Source organism: Mercenaria mercenaria, chromosome 4, assembly GCF_021730395.1.
Source record: "Mercenaria mercenaria strain notata chromosome 4, MADL_Memer_1, whole genome shotgun sequence".
Taxonomy (NCBI): domain Eukaryota; kingdom Metazoa; phylum Mollusca; class Bivalvia; order Venerida; family Veneridae; genus Mercenaria; species Mercenaria mercenaria.
The window spans coordinates 52,267,527-52,285,264 of record NC_069364.1 but is presented as its reverse complement, the minus strand read 5'-3'; the positions used below and the strand labels follow the sequence as shown (position 1 = coordinate 52,285,264).

Here is a 17,738-nt window from a genome sequence, read left to right as displayed (position 1 = left end):
ATTTACGTCCCTTTGTTGTTACATTAACCCTTAGCCTGCTAAATTTCTATAATGGACTGGTCCATCTTTCAATTTGGAAAGTACCATTAACTGTTCAAAGGGGTGCTTACCAAAAAAAAATACTGATTGAATGGCGAACAGTGCAGACCCATGATCGGACTGCACGGATGTGCAGGCTGATCTTGGTCTGCACTGGTCGCAAAGGCAGAATCAATTGCCACCAGCAGGCTAAGGGTTAAATAACTTATATTGTTACATTTTGCAATCTCTTTTATTTGGCATAAATGTTTTCCGCAATGTGACAAGGAGCGTCACGTGCAACTACTAGTCCTAGCTGTTCGGCTCGACAAGTTGCCCGTGGGCATCTAGTTGTTTGTTTTGGGTTTAAAGGGGGATGTTGGTAGCGGCAGGTGGTCATAGCATGTAGCTAATTGTCAGGTTATTAAGAATCATCGTTTCATTACCCAGTGATTACTGGAAGCAAACATGACCATTCATTTCCAGCTTGACCATCTGGCCTGCTGTGATTATCTCTCAGTCAGGAATATGTACTATACATGTATACTATATATTTTTCATGAACAACAAAAGTACATTGATATACTAACTGGTAATTGTCAAAGTAGCCAGTATGTACCCAGCCATAACGCTTGGGATCAAGGACCAAACTGTTCACTAATATGTGAGATATTTCCATTTTATTCTATGGATTTCAAGAACAGTTTCTACAGAGACGAATATTTAGGTTTTTATCAGAAATAGTTTGTTCTCATTATTGTTTATTTGATAGTTTATTCATTTTTAGCTCACCTGTCACAAAGTGACAAGGTGAGCTTTTGTGATCGCGCGGTGTCCGTCGTGCGTGCGTCCGTCCGTAAACTTTTGCTTGTGACCACTCTAGAGGTCACATTTTTCATGGGATCTTTATGAAAGTTGGTCAGAATGTTCATCTTGATGATATCTAGGTCAAGTTCGAAAGTGGGTCACGTGCCTTCAAAAACTAGGTCAGTAGGTCAAATAATAGAAAAACCTTGTGACCTCTCTAGAGGCCATATATTTCATGAGATCTTCATGAAAATTGGTCAGAATATTCACCTTGATGATATCTAGGTCAAGTTTGAAACTGGGTCAGCGTGGCCTCCAAAACTAGGTCAGTAGTCAATAAAGAACAAGAGGAACATGATGGTCCTGAAATCGCTCACCTATCCCACATGACCCATTTGACAGATGACGTCGTTATTTCTATTATTTGCAAAGTGACCTAGTTTTGAGCACATTGACTTAAGATATCATCAAGTATAAAAAATACTGACCAATTTCTTTTTGAAAGATCATTGAAAATATGTCCTCATAGAAAAGGTCACAAGTCTAGTTATTCTATTATTGACCTAATACCTAGTATTTTTTGAAGAATCACGGACCACTTTTAAATTTGCATAATACATCAAGTTGAACATTTCACCATTTTTATGAAGATCTCGTGAAAAATATGGCTCTAGAGTGGTCACAGAGTTTTTATTATTTTTAAATACGACCTAGTTTTGACGCATGACCAGTTAAACAAACGTACTGAATCATCCAAGCGAACATTCTCACCAATTTCATGAAGATCCTAGACGAAATATGGCCTCGAAGGTCCCAAGGTTTTTTTTTTTTAACCACGACCTAGTTTTTGACCCACTACCAGTTTTCAACTGACCTGTATCATCAAGGTGAACTCTGACCAATATTCCCGAATGATCTCATGAAAAGTATGGCCAAGAGTCACAAGTTTTCTATTAAGATCTCATGGAACATTACCCCAAAGGGACTCCAATTCGAATTGTCTAGATACATGCAGTAAACATCTACCAATTATCATAGATCCATTGACAAATATGCCCTTATAGTTCAAGGTTTTTTCTATTTTAAGACAATCAGACACTAGTTTTGAGTACCGCACGTGACCCATTTTCCAGTTTTACCTAATATCCTTCAGGTGAAGATTCTGGGACCAATTTTCATTGAAGATCCATTGAGAAATAGGGCCTCTAGAGATGTCACAAGGTTGGTCTATTTTAATTTGGAAGACCTATTTTTGTTCCACATGCACCAAAACAAAACTACTGATATCAATACACAGGTGAACATTCTGACCAACTGTCCAAAGAATCATGATAAGATAAGGCCTTAGAGAGTCACAATGTTTTTCTCTCTTTTAGTTTCATAATGTTTTACCGCACGTGACCAAGTTCCGAACTTGACCTAGTTTCCGCTGAAATTGCTGCCAAGTTTTTTGAGTTCCATAGAGATTTGGCTTAGAGAGTCAACATGTTTTGTCATTATTAAAACCTATGACCTAGTATTTTGAACGCCACTGACCATTATTTCGAACTTGACACCTAGATATCTCAGGTGAACATCTGACCAACATTATCAAATTTTTCATGAAAAAACTCAAAGTCACAAGTTTTTCTAATGTATTTAGACCTATGACCTACCTAGTTTGGTCCCCAGTGACCAACAGTTCACTAAATGTAGATATTCATTTATCAAGGTAGAACATTCTACGACAATATTCATGAGATCTCTTAAAAAATGTGTCTCTTAGAGAGTGCACAGTTTTTTTATTTTTAGACAATGACCTAGTTTTTGACCCCACGTGACCAGTTTCGAACTGACCAGATCCTACAAGGTGAACTTCTGACCAATTTTCATGAAGATCTTATGAAATATATCGCTCTAGAAGTCACTAGGTTTTTCTATGTTGCCAACTGACTAGTGTTTGACCGCACGTGACCCATTCGAATTGAACCTAGATATCATCAAGGAAACATTTGACCATTTCATAAAGACCCATAAAATGTGACTCTAGAGTGGTACAAGCAAAATTGGACGAACGGACGCACCCGCAGGGAGACGACGGACGACGACGCGCACGTCACAAAACTCACCTGTCACTTGGTGACAGTGAGCAAAAACCTTGAGACATCTCTAGAGGCCATATTTTTCATGGGATCTGTATGAAAGTTGGTCTGAATGTTCATCTTGATGATATCTAGGTCAAGTTCGAAACAGGGTCATGTGCGGTCTACAAACTAGGTCAGTAGGTCTAAAAATAGAAAAACTTTGTGACCTCTCTAGAGGCCATACTTCTGAATGGATCTCCATAAAAATTGGTCAGAATGTTCAACTTGATGATATCTAGGTCAAGTTTTTCAACAGTATTTCAGAACCTGTTCTCTGCAAGTAACTGCCAACTTCCCCACATGAATCATCAAAGGTGGAGGACGAATGATTTCAAACACAATGTCTTTTATTAAATCATCATGGAGAACAGACGCCCAGCCTAGGATCAAACTCGGGACCCCGCGATCCGTACACCAACGCTCTCCCTACTGAGCTAAGGGGGTGAGCTCGGCAGATGGTTCTGTACTGTATGTTGTTCTATTTGGGTATAAAAAATGAAAATAATACAAGTCTTTGATAAAATGAACATTTTATTAACAACAATGGAATTGTAACACTATATACACAGTATGGTAACAACAGGTATAATCTTAGTGTATTCGGTATATACATATCACATAAGCTGTGGATTTCCTATAAACAGGAAAGGAAAAGGAGGAAAAAATATGAAATAATGAACTACAGGTAGAGTAGTTCCCAATTTGCAAGATTCACCAACATGTCAGATGATAGCTTTCAAATAAGTAAGGTGTCAGCATTATACGACACATACCGCTAGTTTCATAGAAATATTACACTACTCTAACATGATCCATAGGAACTGCTATATTATAATATAGCAAAGAACCTATGTAACCTTGTCTTAAGATATACTTGGCGGTTATATTTTACCTGCAATGACTGTAACATACAGGTTCTACCTTTACCAGGTATTCCATTATATATAAACTACCGTATTCCAGGGCCAAACAGTAGTAAAACAACATTTCGAAAATATGTATTGGCTTATATATGCATGGCCATAAATATGTAAAGATCTCTGCGACATTGCCGACGACCCAACTTGGCTAAAGTACGACTTGGCAGAGATGTCAATAAAAATATGTCGTCATAACATGTGCTGTCACGCGCAAGTTTGTGTCATATCAATGGGTCAGATATCAAAATCTCTGCCATTTTTTGTATTGAAAATTCTGTTGACAAGTAGTTTGAGAGTTGTTTGATTACTAGTATATAAATTCCTTTATTTTACACCTCATCAGATTCTGAATTGCCTATAGACAGAATACTAAAATGTAATTCAACAATAAGTGCAAAATTTTGAATGGGTAAAATAGAAATAAATGAATCAGACCATCTATATCTTTATCAGTGAATATAATGGGCAGTTGTTTGAAGAAAACAAATCACTCATGCTATGCAATCGATGGGATATGGCCAGTTTTCGAAAGGAACCCAGATATTACCCCAATACAAATTGTGAGCTAGTTTGATTAAAATTGATTGCAAAATGTGGTCTCTATCTTGTTCACAAGAAACTGTGGACAGACAGACGACAGACAATCAAAAAAGCTGGATCATAAACATTTTAGAATGTAAAATCAGAAAAGGTTAGCTGGTCAAGTCATACAAGATTTTGGTTGTGAACTATTTCTAATCAATAATAAGAGATATCTTAACACAGATTACAACTAGAAAATGCTTTTGTAAAAAAGCGCATGTCTCCCCCAATGCAAAGTCCTATAGGCAAGAAGTCAATAGGGGTCAGGAGCGAAAGTCAAAGAGACACTGATGGTTGGCTGCAATAGAGATCATCTACTTGGCATGTCCAGTCATCCCGCTAAATTTCAACACTCGTGGCCTAGTGGTTCTCAAGTCACTGTTCAGGCTCCTGTGACCTTGACCTTTGATCAAGTGACCTCAAAATAAATAGGGGTCATCTACTCTGCATGTCCAATCATCCTATTAAGTTTCAACATTGTAGGTCAAGTGGTTCTCAAGTTATTTCCAAAAAATGATTTTACATGAACAGGCCACTATGACCTTTACCTTTAATAGACTGACCCCAAAATCAATAGGGGTCATCTACTATGCATGTTCAATCATCCTATGAAGTTTCAACATTCTGGGTCAAGTGGTTCTCAAGTTATTGATCAGAACTGGTTATCAATGTTCAGGCCCCTGTGACCTTGACCTTTAACGGAGTGACCCCAAAAACAATAAGGGTCATTTACTCTGCATGAACAATCATCCTATGAAGTTTCAACATTCTGGGTCGAGAGGTTCTCAAGTTATTGATTGGAAATGGTTTTCCATGTTCAGGCCCCTGTGGCCTTGACCTTTAACAGAGTGACCCTAAAATCGTTAGGGTTCATCTACTCTGCATGACCAATCATCCTCCGAAGTTTCATCATTCTGGGTCAAGTGGTTCTCAAGTTACTGACCGGAAATGGTTTTCAATGTTCGGGCCTCTGTGACCTTGACCTTTCACAGAGTGACCCAAAAATCGTTAGGGTTCATTTACTCTTTATGACCAATCATCCTATTAAGTTTCAACATTCTGGGTCAAGTGGTTCTCAAGTTACTGACCCGAAATGGTTTTCAATGTTCGGGCCCCTGTGACCTTGACCTTTAATGGAGTGACCCCTAAATCGATAGGGGTCATCTACTTTGCATGTACAATCATCCTATGAAGTTTCAACATTCTGGGTCAAGTGCTTCTCTAGTTATTGATCGGAAATGGTTTTCCATGTTCAGGCCCCTGTGACCTTGACCTTTGATGGAGTGACCCCAAAATCAATAGGGGTCATCTACTCTTCATGACCAATCATCCTATGAAGTTTCAACATTCTGGGTCAAGTGGTTCTCTAGTTATTGATCAGAAATGGTTTTCAATGTTCAGGCCCCTGTGACCTTGACCTTTGACTGAGTGACCCCAAAACCAATAGGGGTCATCTACTCTTCATGGCCAATCATCCTATGAAGTTTCAACATTCTGGGTCAAGTGGTTCTCTAGTTATTGATCGGAAATGGTTTTCAATGTTCAGGCCCCTGTGACCTTGACCTTTGACGGAGTGACCCCAAAAACAATAGGGGTCGTCTACTCCAGCAGCCCTACAACCCTATGAAGTTTGAAGGTTCTAGGTCAAATGGTTCTCCAGTTATTGCTCGGAAATGAAGTGTGAAGTACGGACGTACAGACGGACAGGGCAAAAACAATATGTCTCCTGGGGGAGACATAATAATCAAATCTAGAGATATTGTACAGTTGACTGGATAGAAGATATTCTTATGATACAGTTATACATCTATGGTACAGTTACTGTTTAAAGAAAGTTGTAATAAACTTGTATATAGCTTATTTGTAGCACTACAAAATACGACTATAGGATATTATGAATCATCCTGTGAAATGCAGCTGGAAAAATGGTATTGTATGTTGTGTCTACTGTACCAGTGAAAGATGATCAGAGAAAAATAACAAATACAAAGTTACAAATAATGCAATACACAGATCTAGAACCTGAACTCTTGAATAACATATAAATAGCACCATTCTCATTCAATCTGCAACTACAGTGTAGTTAAATCTTTGCAATTCTATCCTTCTCTCTTTCCCTTCAAATGCTTGCTCTTAGATTTAAGGTAGTTCTGCATGTTTGGATTCAAAACCTTTTCTAAAATGTAAAATTTGAATAAACCTTATCTTTTTGGAACTTTAGAATATACTTAGAAAATCTGACGAGTAAAAAAGATAGTGTTGTGTGCCTGATTTTGCTGTAGACAGATTTGAAAAAATTTGGACTTTATGCAGACCTTCATAATGGGGTCAGTAAATCTCAATTTTGATGACATTTTGCAAATTGGTATTTTTCTACAATGTGAGTTTTAATGAAACTTTTCAGTTATAAATCAACATATTTTTGAAATATTTACCAGTATTTTGAAAGACCCCAAATTTGAAGGCATTTCTCATGTGAATATTTTTGTTATCATTATTTCTCTTTAGAAAGAAAATAATGTTGCCATTTTTATAAACGTGCACATCAGAGACCATTTCACTCACATGAAGAAAAGTGAGGCTCGAACCCACATCGATGAGGGGCAAGTGATTTGAAGTCAGCGACCTTAACCACTCGGCCACGGAGGCCCCTCAGATGAACAAGGTTAACACCATGACTTTCCATTCCAGTTCATCAAATATGCAGCACTACCTTAATGAAAAAATTTCGAAAAATAAAGGAAGCACATCTACCTTTTTTTCTGGCAGGATTGTGGAACTATTAACTACATCAAACAACAAGAGCTGTCGGAGGACAGCAACGCTCGACTATTTAACAGCCTTGTCGCTTGAATGAATAAGAAAGTCGAAAAAGGGGCATAATTTAGTAAAAAAGTAAAATAGGGTTATGGAACCTGCAAAGTGCTTATCAGCTCATGACAGTGGACAAGTGTATGAAGTTTCAATCCATTCCCATTAGTGGGTACTGAGATACCAGCTTACATAAAAGAATTTAACCCAAAAACTCCTAAGTTGAAAAAGGGGCATAATTTTGTAAAATGCAAAGTTGAGTTATTGATCCTTTGCACTGCATGTCATATCATGACAGTGAACTAGTGTGTGAAGTTTCAATCCTTTCCCATTAGTGGATACTGAGATACCAGCTTACATACAAAAACTTAACCAAAAATTTCTATGTTGAAAAAGGGGCATAATTTTGTAAAAAAGCAAAATAAAGTTATGGGACCTGCTTTGTGCATGTCAGATCATGACAGTGAACAAGTGTGTGAAGTTTCAATCCATTCCCATTAGTGAGTACTGAGATACCAGCTTACATACAAAACCTTAACCAAAAAATTCTAAGTGGAAAAAGAGGCATAATTTTGTAAAAAAGCAAAATAGAGTTATGGAACCTGTGCAATGTAAGTCAGTTTATCACAGTAAATAAGTGTGTGAAGTTTCAATCCATTCCCACAAGTGGTTACTGCGATACCAGCTTACATACAAAACCTTAACCAAAAATTTCTAAGTCAAAAAAGGGGCATAATTTTGTAAAAAAGCAAAACAGAGTTATGGAACCTGTGCAATGTAAGTCAGTTTATCACAGTGAATAACTGTGTGAAGTTTCAATCCATTCCCACAAGTGGTTGCTGAGAAACCAGCTTACATACAAAAACTTAACCAAATCGGGACGCGGATGCGGACGCCGACGCCGACGCATGGGCGAGTCCAATTGCTCTACTATTCTATGAATAGTCGAGCTAAAAATGTCATCAGAAATATTGTTCAGAGGTGCATCTGAATCAAAGGTTTGTTTCCAAATCCATATTCAAGTTGCATTTTTATTGACATTAATGCCAGAATGACCATAAAAACATGTTTTGGTGTAAAGTTCCCCTTTACCTAAGTCATACTGCATACAAGACATCTAACTTCAAAATGAGCACCACGAGAAAACCAACATAGTGCATTTGCATCCAGCATGGATCAAGACCAGCCTGCTCATCCGCGCAGACTGGTCTGGACTATGCTGGTCGCAAATGCACTATGTTGGTTTTCTCATGGTGCGGCTCAAATTCAAAGCAGAGTTCATAAGAATTTCTGCATAAAAATGTTTTTGATTGCTGCATATTTTGCTAACTTCCAAATTATCACTACGAAATCAACAAAACGCACATCTTCTGTATGACAATACCGCTCAGCATTAACAACACATTCATCAGTTTTATATTAAATCTAGAGCCATCTTTAACAGATGTCCCTTAATTTTCGAAAATAAAACGAGTCCGAAAGACAATCAAATTAAAGCTTGTCCAGAATAAAAATTTGAAAAATAACTATGTAACTTCAATCATTAAAGTGGTGGTCTGCCATAATGTCTGTATCCTAGAAGCGATGCCGAGCTGACGGGAAATAGTGACACAATCACGGATAGTACTGCCATGACGATGAAGAAACAGCCCATTGTCATCCTAATTCTCCAACCAGAGATTTTAATCTTTGGTACTGTCTCATGGAAACGCTCGGTTAACAACTCCTTCAGGCTCCTGTAATAAAGAACATGAAAATCACATACACACTTCAGATAAAATTCTAGCCCAACTGCTGGAACTCTGAAACCAATGGTTATAAAAATTCCAACTTATTCTATATTCAGGAAAGTTTATGTATGCTACTCTGAAAATGTCTTTAATTAGTAGACAACATTGGGAGTAGGCCTAATAGAGATAGAGACAGAGACTGCATGAATTACTCCGTACAGGTAGGTGTAACATTTCATTATTTATTATATAAGGGGCAAAGTTCACAACATGGAAATGTCAGCGAATTTCCTGAATTTCAGAAAATCATGAAAATGTCCACATTCACCAAAACACATCATTATAGTCAAGTAAAGATAATCAAACCAAGCTTCTGCACTTGTTTCCCACGATTCGAGAATATTTAAGCTAACAAAACGTCTGGATTTGGCAACTGACAGTGAATACATATTTATCTACATTTCTCAAAATTATAATAGGTTATACAATATTCATGCAAATTTACACATACATGTTCAAAATCTAAAGTTTGTTTGTTGTTTTGGGTTTAACACAGTTTTTCCAACAGTATTTCAGTTATGTAATGGCGGACAGTTAACCTCACCATTTTCCTGTATCCTTAACCAGTGCCTATCTGTTCTCCACAAGTAACTGCAAATTTCCCCACATGAATCAGAGGTGGAGGACAAATGATTTCAGACTCAATGTCCGTTATCAAAATCATCATGGAGAACAAAAGCCCCACCTGGGATTAATATCACAACCCCGCGATCTGTAGATCTGCTCTCTCCTTATTGAGCTAAGCAGGCAGGCTAAAATCTAACGTATAAAACTGTAGACTTCTACGTGGCAAATTACTTGTTTGTCTATAGAAAGTTTTTTTTTTCAAAAACTAAAACTTGATATATTGTTTGGGAAGTTATACTTACTTTGGTTCCTCCATCTGGTTATCAATGGAATCCATTATTTCTCCGAGACTTTCGTTAATATGATTCTGCTGTTCCCGAAGACTGGAAAGATCTTGACCCAGACTTGCTCGCATACCTTGCTCATACCTGGGGTAGGTAGAAAAACGTTTCAACTAAATAACTGCATCGCATAGTTAGGAGTGAAAAACAAGTTCTTTGAGTATCCTTCAGGAAAATATTATTTCAAAAGACTAAATAAAACAAAGTTCTATCTGCATCCTTCATGCTATCTAGAACAGTCAGGAAAAACTGAATAACCTGGTTACCATACCAGGCCAATTTAACTGCTTTTTTAATTTTATTCAAACATGTGATACTTCTTTAGAAGTGTAAAAATATCTTATGCATAACTGTTATGTAAAACACCTTTGAACATGTGTATCATGAAAAGGGCGCTATATAAATCTGGCGCAATATGTAGGATATAAACTCAAGAACACTTACATCAGAAGTTTTTGTTTTTTCTTTCATATTTACTCAATTACTATAAAGTCCAGATTATATATGCAGTTGTAATATTGTTTGTAATGTCGTTAACTATTTCTTTAGGTTAAGGATGGCATTAACCCTTACCCTGCTAAATTTCTATAATAAACTTGTCCATCTTCCAATTTGGACAGTACCATTAACTGTTAAAAGGGATGCTTACAAAAATGAATCTGGCTTAATAGTGCTGTGCAGACCTTTATCAGACTGCATGGATGTGCATGCTGATCATGACCTACACTGGTCGCAAAGGCAGAATCAATCGTGTCCAGCTGGTTAGGGTTAACTCAACTTTAATTTTCACATTCACATTTTTCCTGCAGTGCTCAAACTTGAATGAAACTGTTTCAAGCAATCTGAATTGATGTAACAGAAAGTTGATAGAAACAATAAAATTACCCCTTTTTAAAAGCTTCTTCTTCTAAATTCTTCTGTTTTTCTTTGTCTTGAACATCAGTATGTTTGTTAACATCAGTATGTTTGTTTGCACTGAAAAAAAATTTAAATCAGGTAATTTTTTTTCTGAATCTTCTTCGAGATGAGCTAGTATTTCCCAGTGTGCTCTGCTCTTTGTTGCTCAAGAGGCAAATTGCAACAGAATCTTAAAACATTCCTGGAAATACATAAAAAATACCTCATAACTTTTCTTTTCCTTGAGGAAAATGTGTTAATAAATGGGAGCTACAGAAACACCACTTTCACTCCTGAACTTGTACAGAGTAAAGGTTCCATGCAAGTTATCTACTTATCATTTTGCAATTTGTTTTAGTGTGTAATCTTCTAAAGTATCTTCTACTTAAACACAATATCTATCTTCAAATAAAGATACCAAAGCTCCTGTAAAATTGATGCTAAACACAACTGTTACTGACAACTTCCCCACATGAATAACAGGTGAAGGTTGACTGTGACCTTGAACTTTGACCTACTCATCTCAAAATCAACAGGGGTCATCTGCTGGTCATTACCAACCTCTGTATCAACTTTCATGATCCTAAGCCTAAGCATTCTTGAGTACTCATCCAGAAATCGTTTAACTGTTCTGGGTCACTGTGACCTCGATTTTTGACCTACTGGTCTCAAAATCAGTAAGGGTCATCTGCTGGTCATGACCAACCTCCCTATCAACATTCATGATCCTAGGCCTAAACATTCTTGAGTTGTCATCCGGAAACTGTTTTACTGTTCTGGGCCACTGTGACCTTGACCTTTGACCTACTGATTTCAAAATCAATAGGGATCATCTGCTGGTGATGACCAACCTCCCTATCAACTTTCATGATCCTAGGTCCAAGCGTTCTTGTTATCATCCGAAACGGATTGGTCTACATACACACCAACCAACATCTGCAAAACAATATACCCGTCCTTCTTTGAAGGGGGGCATAATAAGTGAGCTAAGGAATTGGTTTCAAAATGATGAGTTCCTCACCTCTCTGCCGAGTTGTCTCTGGACACTTGTGGTGTAATGACGGGAGAGACAGACTTTACGTGGTTCTGTTTCTCCAGTGATGCTCGACGCAAGGTATTTGCTACAGCTGTTTTCACCGTTGTCGATGCAATCACTGTCTGGAATCTAGTCCTTGCATCCTGCAAAACAATTTTCACCCAACTTCAAATACCCATGTATGAGTCGAACAGTGTTAATAGGCAGAAAATTAATGAAAAGGTTCTACAGCGTGACAGTATCTGTTTCCAATGCACAGAAAAACCAAGATAAACCAGTCTTGGTATGAATGTAATTACAACAAAACTGTTCATTTTTCTAAGAACCTTTTCATTAATTCTGTAAAAATGCGTAAGTAAAGACATCATCATCTAGGTTAAAGTCTACAATATGAGTATATAACTCTGCCGTTAGAGAAGCTTCAGAATAAAATTTAAAAAAATCTGTATAATAGAACTACACATGTATTGTAAAATGAAAGAAATTAAGCAATTAGGAGCAAGCTAAATGAATGATTAAATAGCGCTCAAAATAATCATGAAACAACCTCATCTAGCGAGATATGAGACCCTATAATAGTACATGAGGCAGCAAGCGTATAGGAACTGTTTTCATCTTAAAGGTGCATGCCTCTAGATATCCTTCATAATATCAGAATTATAAATAGATAGTAACATCTGTACAAAATCAAAAAGTCAAAAATATCTCTAGGCAAGCCCCTTTAAAGGTAACACATTCGATATTATAACTATTTCTATACATTATAGTGGAATTTGCCCAGACATTGGTTTTAACATGCACCAAAGAGCAAACAAAAGAAATGTATTTCATCTATAACTACCATAAAAGTTGTATGACAATTCTAAACATCCTAACTGCGCTTGATACTTGATATATCAATAAGGGACTTTCACAAAATAATAACCTATAAAACTTAAGTGCACACAAATTTAAGAAAGAGTATAATACGGATAATATAACCATGGGTCTTTCATGCGGTAAATTTTTCTTAAATGTCATTGGGCGAGGTAAAAGAATATATGTACAATGGGCAAGATAGAGCAGTCATTAAAATACTAGATATCACACACTTACTTTTACAAGGTGGTTATGAATTTTTATGCATTTATTTATGTTAGAAGTAGCATATACAGCAGATGTTATGCTGTTTATTTCAAACATGCTGTTAGTTTTTCAAATATACAGGAAGTAGACCACAATGCATTAGGTGTCACATGACACATAGGCAAGCCAATGAGAATCTTACTGCTTCAAAGTTAGGAGGACGAAGAGAGTTTGACTCAGAGTCGATATGAGCTGTGTGCATGTTACCCTGTAGGGAAAGAAAGACATAGAAAACATGTAAATTATACATATAGAAATAACTGATTACAATCAAAATAACACTACATCATCAAGATAAACCTTTGTATGATATCATGTCATTGTATGGTGAAAAAAAAAATGATGCAACATGATTTGGTAAAATCATCCTAAAATGTCACTTAACCCATACCATGCTGGACATGATTGGTTCTGCCTTTGCGACCAGTGTAGATCATGATCAGCCTGCATATCCATGCAGTCTGATCATGATCTGCACTGTCCACTATTCAGTCAAATATCTTTTTGGTAAGCACCCCGTTTAACAGTTAATGGTACTGTCCAAATTGGAAGATGGACAAGTTCATTATAGAAATTTAGCAGGGTAAGGGTTAAAGCCACCAATGGTGGTATAAAAGGCTGTGAAAGTTACTTTGTCATTTCAAAGAAGGACATATCATAAGAAAGCAGAAACTTTAAAGCCCCCCCCCCCCCCCCCCCCTTCCCCAACTCTTATTTTTGCTTTGACAAGGCTCAACAAAGTTGATAGAACACAACAAAATCTATAAACAATCAAAATACAATAGCATACTACATGACTATTTTGTTGTGTTTCATGTTGCTTTTGTCAAGTGTTAAATGACCAGTGGAAGTGTGATTGTCTCATCTAAAATTTTAAACCTTTTGTATTACAAGAACACTGGGTTAATAATTGCTATTTTAAAACTTTCAAGAACATCATTTTACTCTCCAGCTATTCCTTGACCTGAACATGGTTTTGACTAGAGATGACACAAAACTTTAAGTCACTTAGAATAGGACCAAGCTACATACAAAGATTTACCTTAAAACTACACAATCTGATTTATATAACATAACATGCCTTAACTTGTACCATGAGTATTAACAACAGAGAAAATATGAAATTCAACAAGAAACAGACAAGATGCACATTGAAAAAAGATCAACAATTTACAACAATAAATAAGGCAACAAGAAGTCAACAAGTACCTCCATACAAAGATTAAATAGACCCACAATGCTCTCAGCAAAAAATCTCTAAAAGTGCAAAATTGAACAACAGTTTTACCCACAAATTAATAATAAATCATAAATTTTTATCAAAGGACATCAATTTTAAGAGCCTGTAAATATCCATCCACACGTAGCTGCTAGCAAGGTTCTTGCATGTACTTAAAATCTAGCTTACTAGACTATAACCTAAAGGCAAAATTTAGAAGTGTTTAATTTACATTTCATTTGCCAATCCTAAAAACGACTAAATTTCACATTCCTAGATATTGTTCTAGCAATTCCTAGGAAAGTTTTATTTATTCGAGGAAATGTCATAGGAAACATTTATTTTGCAGCTTGGATAATTTGATCAATGTCCAAGGTAAATTGATCAATGTCCAAGGTTTCCAACGGCTTCCAAGGATAAATACAGAAAAAAGCTTGGACATCAGAGTATTTTTCATTTATTTTCCTCAGATACCCTGGAAACTGACCTTACGCCAGATAGCCTGTAGCCACGCCTACCAGTTTTCAGGGGGAACAATTCATGCTAGGCCCGACAAACAAAGGAATCAAATGGCGACGGCAGAAATATTTTGCCGGATATTCTAGTTGATTTCGGCGTACGCTACCTCAATTCACACGTATTTCTAAAGTGAAAAGACAAAACACAATCGTTAATAAGTGGATGTTCTGTAGCGAAACATAAATTCTACAAAAAACAACGATACGTTGTTGTTAAAAGCCGGGAACTGCACCCGAGTTATGAGGAAAACTAAACAAGGCAGGGGCCGAGCGGAAAACACGTAAAAAAGACGGAAATCTCTGAAACCATTATAGCTGATTTTGTGATTTTTTTTTAATTGTCCGTTTCTTTTTCATTATAGAAACGTCAAATTTCGATCTCCCGGAAATCATGTAGGGTATGACTATATTAAGCAGACTAGAACATTGATTTTTATTAATTAAGGTTGAAATCAGACTGTGGATTCTGAATCCTATTTCAAAATAATTAGATAAATTAAATAAGGTAATTTACATGTAAAAATTGTCACTTGTGTCATTTAAGAAATGTCAGATTTCGAAATACCGGAACTCATTTAAGATGCTCATATCATTGTTCAACATTATTCAGATACATAGCATTTAATGTCTAATACTTGGACATGATGTGTTTTAAGTATAAGTAAAGAAAGTTCGAATCTCTTATTAGAATTAAAACGTGTAAATGATAAATAAATAAGATATAATCCAAGGCGATGATATAGTCCATACTCATATTTCAAGACTTATACCGGCGCATCGCAGCTTAAAACAATGTTTGAGCCTACCAAATTTCTTTATAAAGTATACAGAATGAATGTATATTTTTTTGTTTAAGACCAGATCTTCTTTATACGAAATATGCTATTTTTTCTTGAATTTTAGACGAAGTTTACGCTGTCTATTAAAATAAAATTTAGAACGAAAGCACACACCGAGTGCTAAGTCAAAACTTTGAGCGCCTGGAAAATTGTTGATTAGACTCATTAAAAATAATCTTATATTAATCATAGTTTTTTTATCATGTTTATTATTTGTTGTATTATCACCCAGGTATGACTTAACATACACCAGTGGGAGATTGATGTGAACCTTAAAAAATGCATAAATCATGTTTCCAGTACATTAAGGCATACTATTTACACGTTACCATTCAAATAATATAGAACATCAAATACTTGTGTTTTATCAGTATATACCAGTTACTCTGGTAACTGATGGAATATTTTTACTATTGAATAAAGAATACTAGGCACTTTTGTTAAATAAGAAAGTTAATTTTCATAGAATTTTACACTGATTTAAATGAAATAATTAAAACGTTATAACACAATGAGTGCTAAGTCGAATTGCTTTGCTTTTAAACACTCTTATAAGATTTTTAAGATCAACTATTCTTGAGGACGTCCACAGAGCCTGATACATCGTTGACAATATTCGAGGTCTGAGAGTGGATTTGGAAAAGGGAAGCGCTCTAGTATTACACTCTCTTCCCTGTATCTGATGTAAAGGTGTCGTAACGTCACCTTTTTACCATTTTGGACGATTTTTCGGTGGTATTTATATTCTTTGACTGGCGAGTCCGGCACTAAGTTTGACGGACAAAATGGCGGCTAACAACAAGGCTTATCAGTTCTGTTATCTGACTGGTCAGTTGGAACCTGTCAATCAACACTGGCGTAAGGTCAATTGTACAGCTGGTCAGTTTCACAAGTGTGGAAAGTACTTTGTTTCCTGCATTTTCATCTGTGTTAAGTCCATACGTATTTTCTGACTAAAAGATTGGGTTCCTGTTTTAGGTTGCGCAAGCCATGTTGGGATGTGTCGCTCAGTTTACCAATAACATTATATTATGGAGCTTTTTTTTTTTTTATCTTTTACCACATTATAAAAATTGGTATTATGTTTTACAGTATGCTGAAACTTGATGGAAACATTATTTGAAATAACTGATTAAATTCAGTTTTACATTTCATTTAGTTCAAACAATATTAAATCTCCATTATAGAAGAAACGATTCTGGCTAAATGATCACTCCTGAAATGGAACTGATTAAATATTGTGTAAATTTGAATAGATTATTGTGCTGGATATGTATATGAGCATTGCAAGTAGAGATAAAGTTGCCACGTCACCTAACAAGTAATTAGACATTATGTTTCCCACTCACAACTATATAGCAAGGTACATGTAGGTACAGCCAGGTCCAGCGTGTTTTTACTACAGCTGTACAGGGTATCTCCACAACCAGATACTGCACTATATCTAACAATAGCCCCTGTGTAAAGCAGCAGTTCAACGGCTATTTGTAACTACTGTGATATACCACTGCTACAGCAAACAGAAATATATCACATTTTCACCTTTTCAGTGGTACAAGGTGGTTACACATTGACTTCCTACCTCAAACCCCATATTCACACAAGCCTGAAACTGCTTCTTAAAACACAGGTGCAGACAGAATAGCCATATTCCAATAATCATACTGCAAGGGTCCACTTTCGTTTTCATCTTCACTGTGAAACTTCTAAAAATTTGGTCACATGGGCTACAAACACTAGTTATCTTCCAAGCAACAGATTGTTTAAATGCCATAATAAATATAATGAAATAATAATGTTTCAATTTTTTTTTTCCAGCTCTGTGCCTAGTCTAATTTTTTATTTACATGCAGCAACTTTGTATAGATCTATCCTCTATTAAATTCTGTATTCAGACATTAAGAACTACTTTCACAGTGAAATGAATAAATAAAGTGACCTTATATCTATATTCAGTACAGGGTTGTATACAAAGGCTGTGGTACAGAGATGTGGGGATCTGAAGGTTCTATGGTGTATAAGCTTACCTCATCCTCATCTATCGAGCTGTCAGTTCCAGTCCGATACAGACTGGGAACACGTGGGGAACGAGGCTCAGTGTAAAATGAATCCTATATAAACATGCAGTACTACAGGATTATTAAT

The 17,738-nt window shown here is 36.2% G+C and overlaps 1 protein-coding gene across 11 annotated transcripts in view; it reads right to left on the bottom strand.

The window, feature by feature from the left end:
• Nucleotides 1–3,459: 3,459 nt before the first annotated feature.
• Nucleotides 3,460–17,738, bottom strand: part of LOC123552875 (inositol 1,4,5-triphosphate receptor associated 1-like) — a 146,435-nt gene continuing 132,156 nt past the window's right edge. For 4 of the 11 annotated variants that reach the window (XM_053541169.1, XM_053541168.1, XM_053541171.1 and 1 more), the window contains 6 exons: nt 17,621–17,704; nt 13,160–13,225; nt 11,878–12,035; nt 10,845–10,934; nt 9,921–10,046; nt 3,460–8,997 (listed from right to left, as the gene is read on the bottom strand). In XM_053541169.1, coding sequence (XP_053397144.1) covers nt 8,805–8,997; nt 9,921–10,046; nt 10,845–10,934; nt 11,878–12,035; nt 13,160–13,225; nt 17,621–17,704 — 717 coding nt within the window. In that variant the 3' untranslated portion in view covers nt 3,460–8,804. Of the gene's footprint in view, nt 8,998–9,920; nt 10,047–10,844; nt 10,935–11,877; nt 12,036–13,159; nt 13,226–14,226; nt 14,275–17,620; nt 17,705–17,738 lie in introns of all 11 variants that reach the window. The other 7 variants (XM_053541173.1, XM_053541176.1, XM_053541172.1 and 4 more) reach the window with 4 other exon arrangements.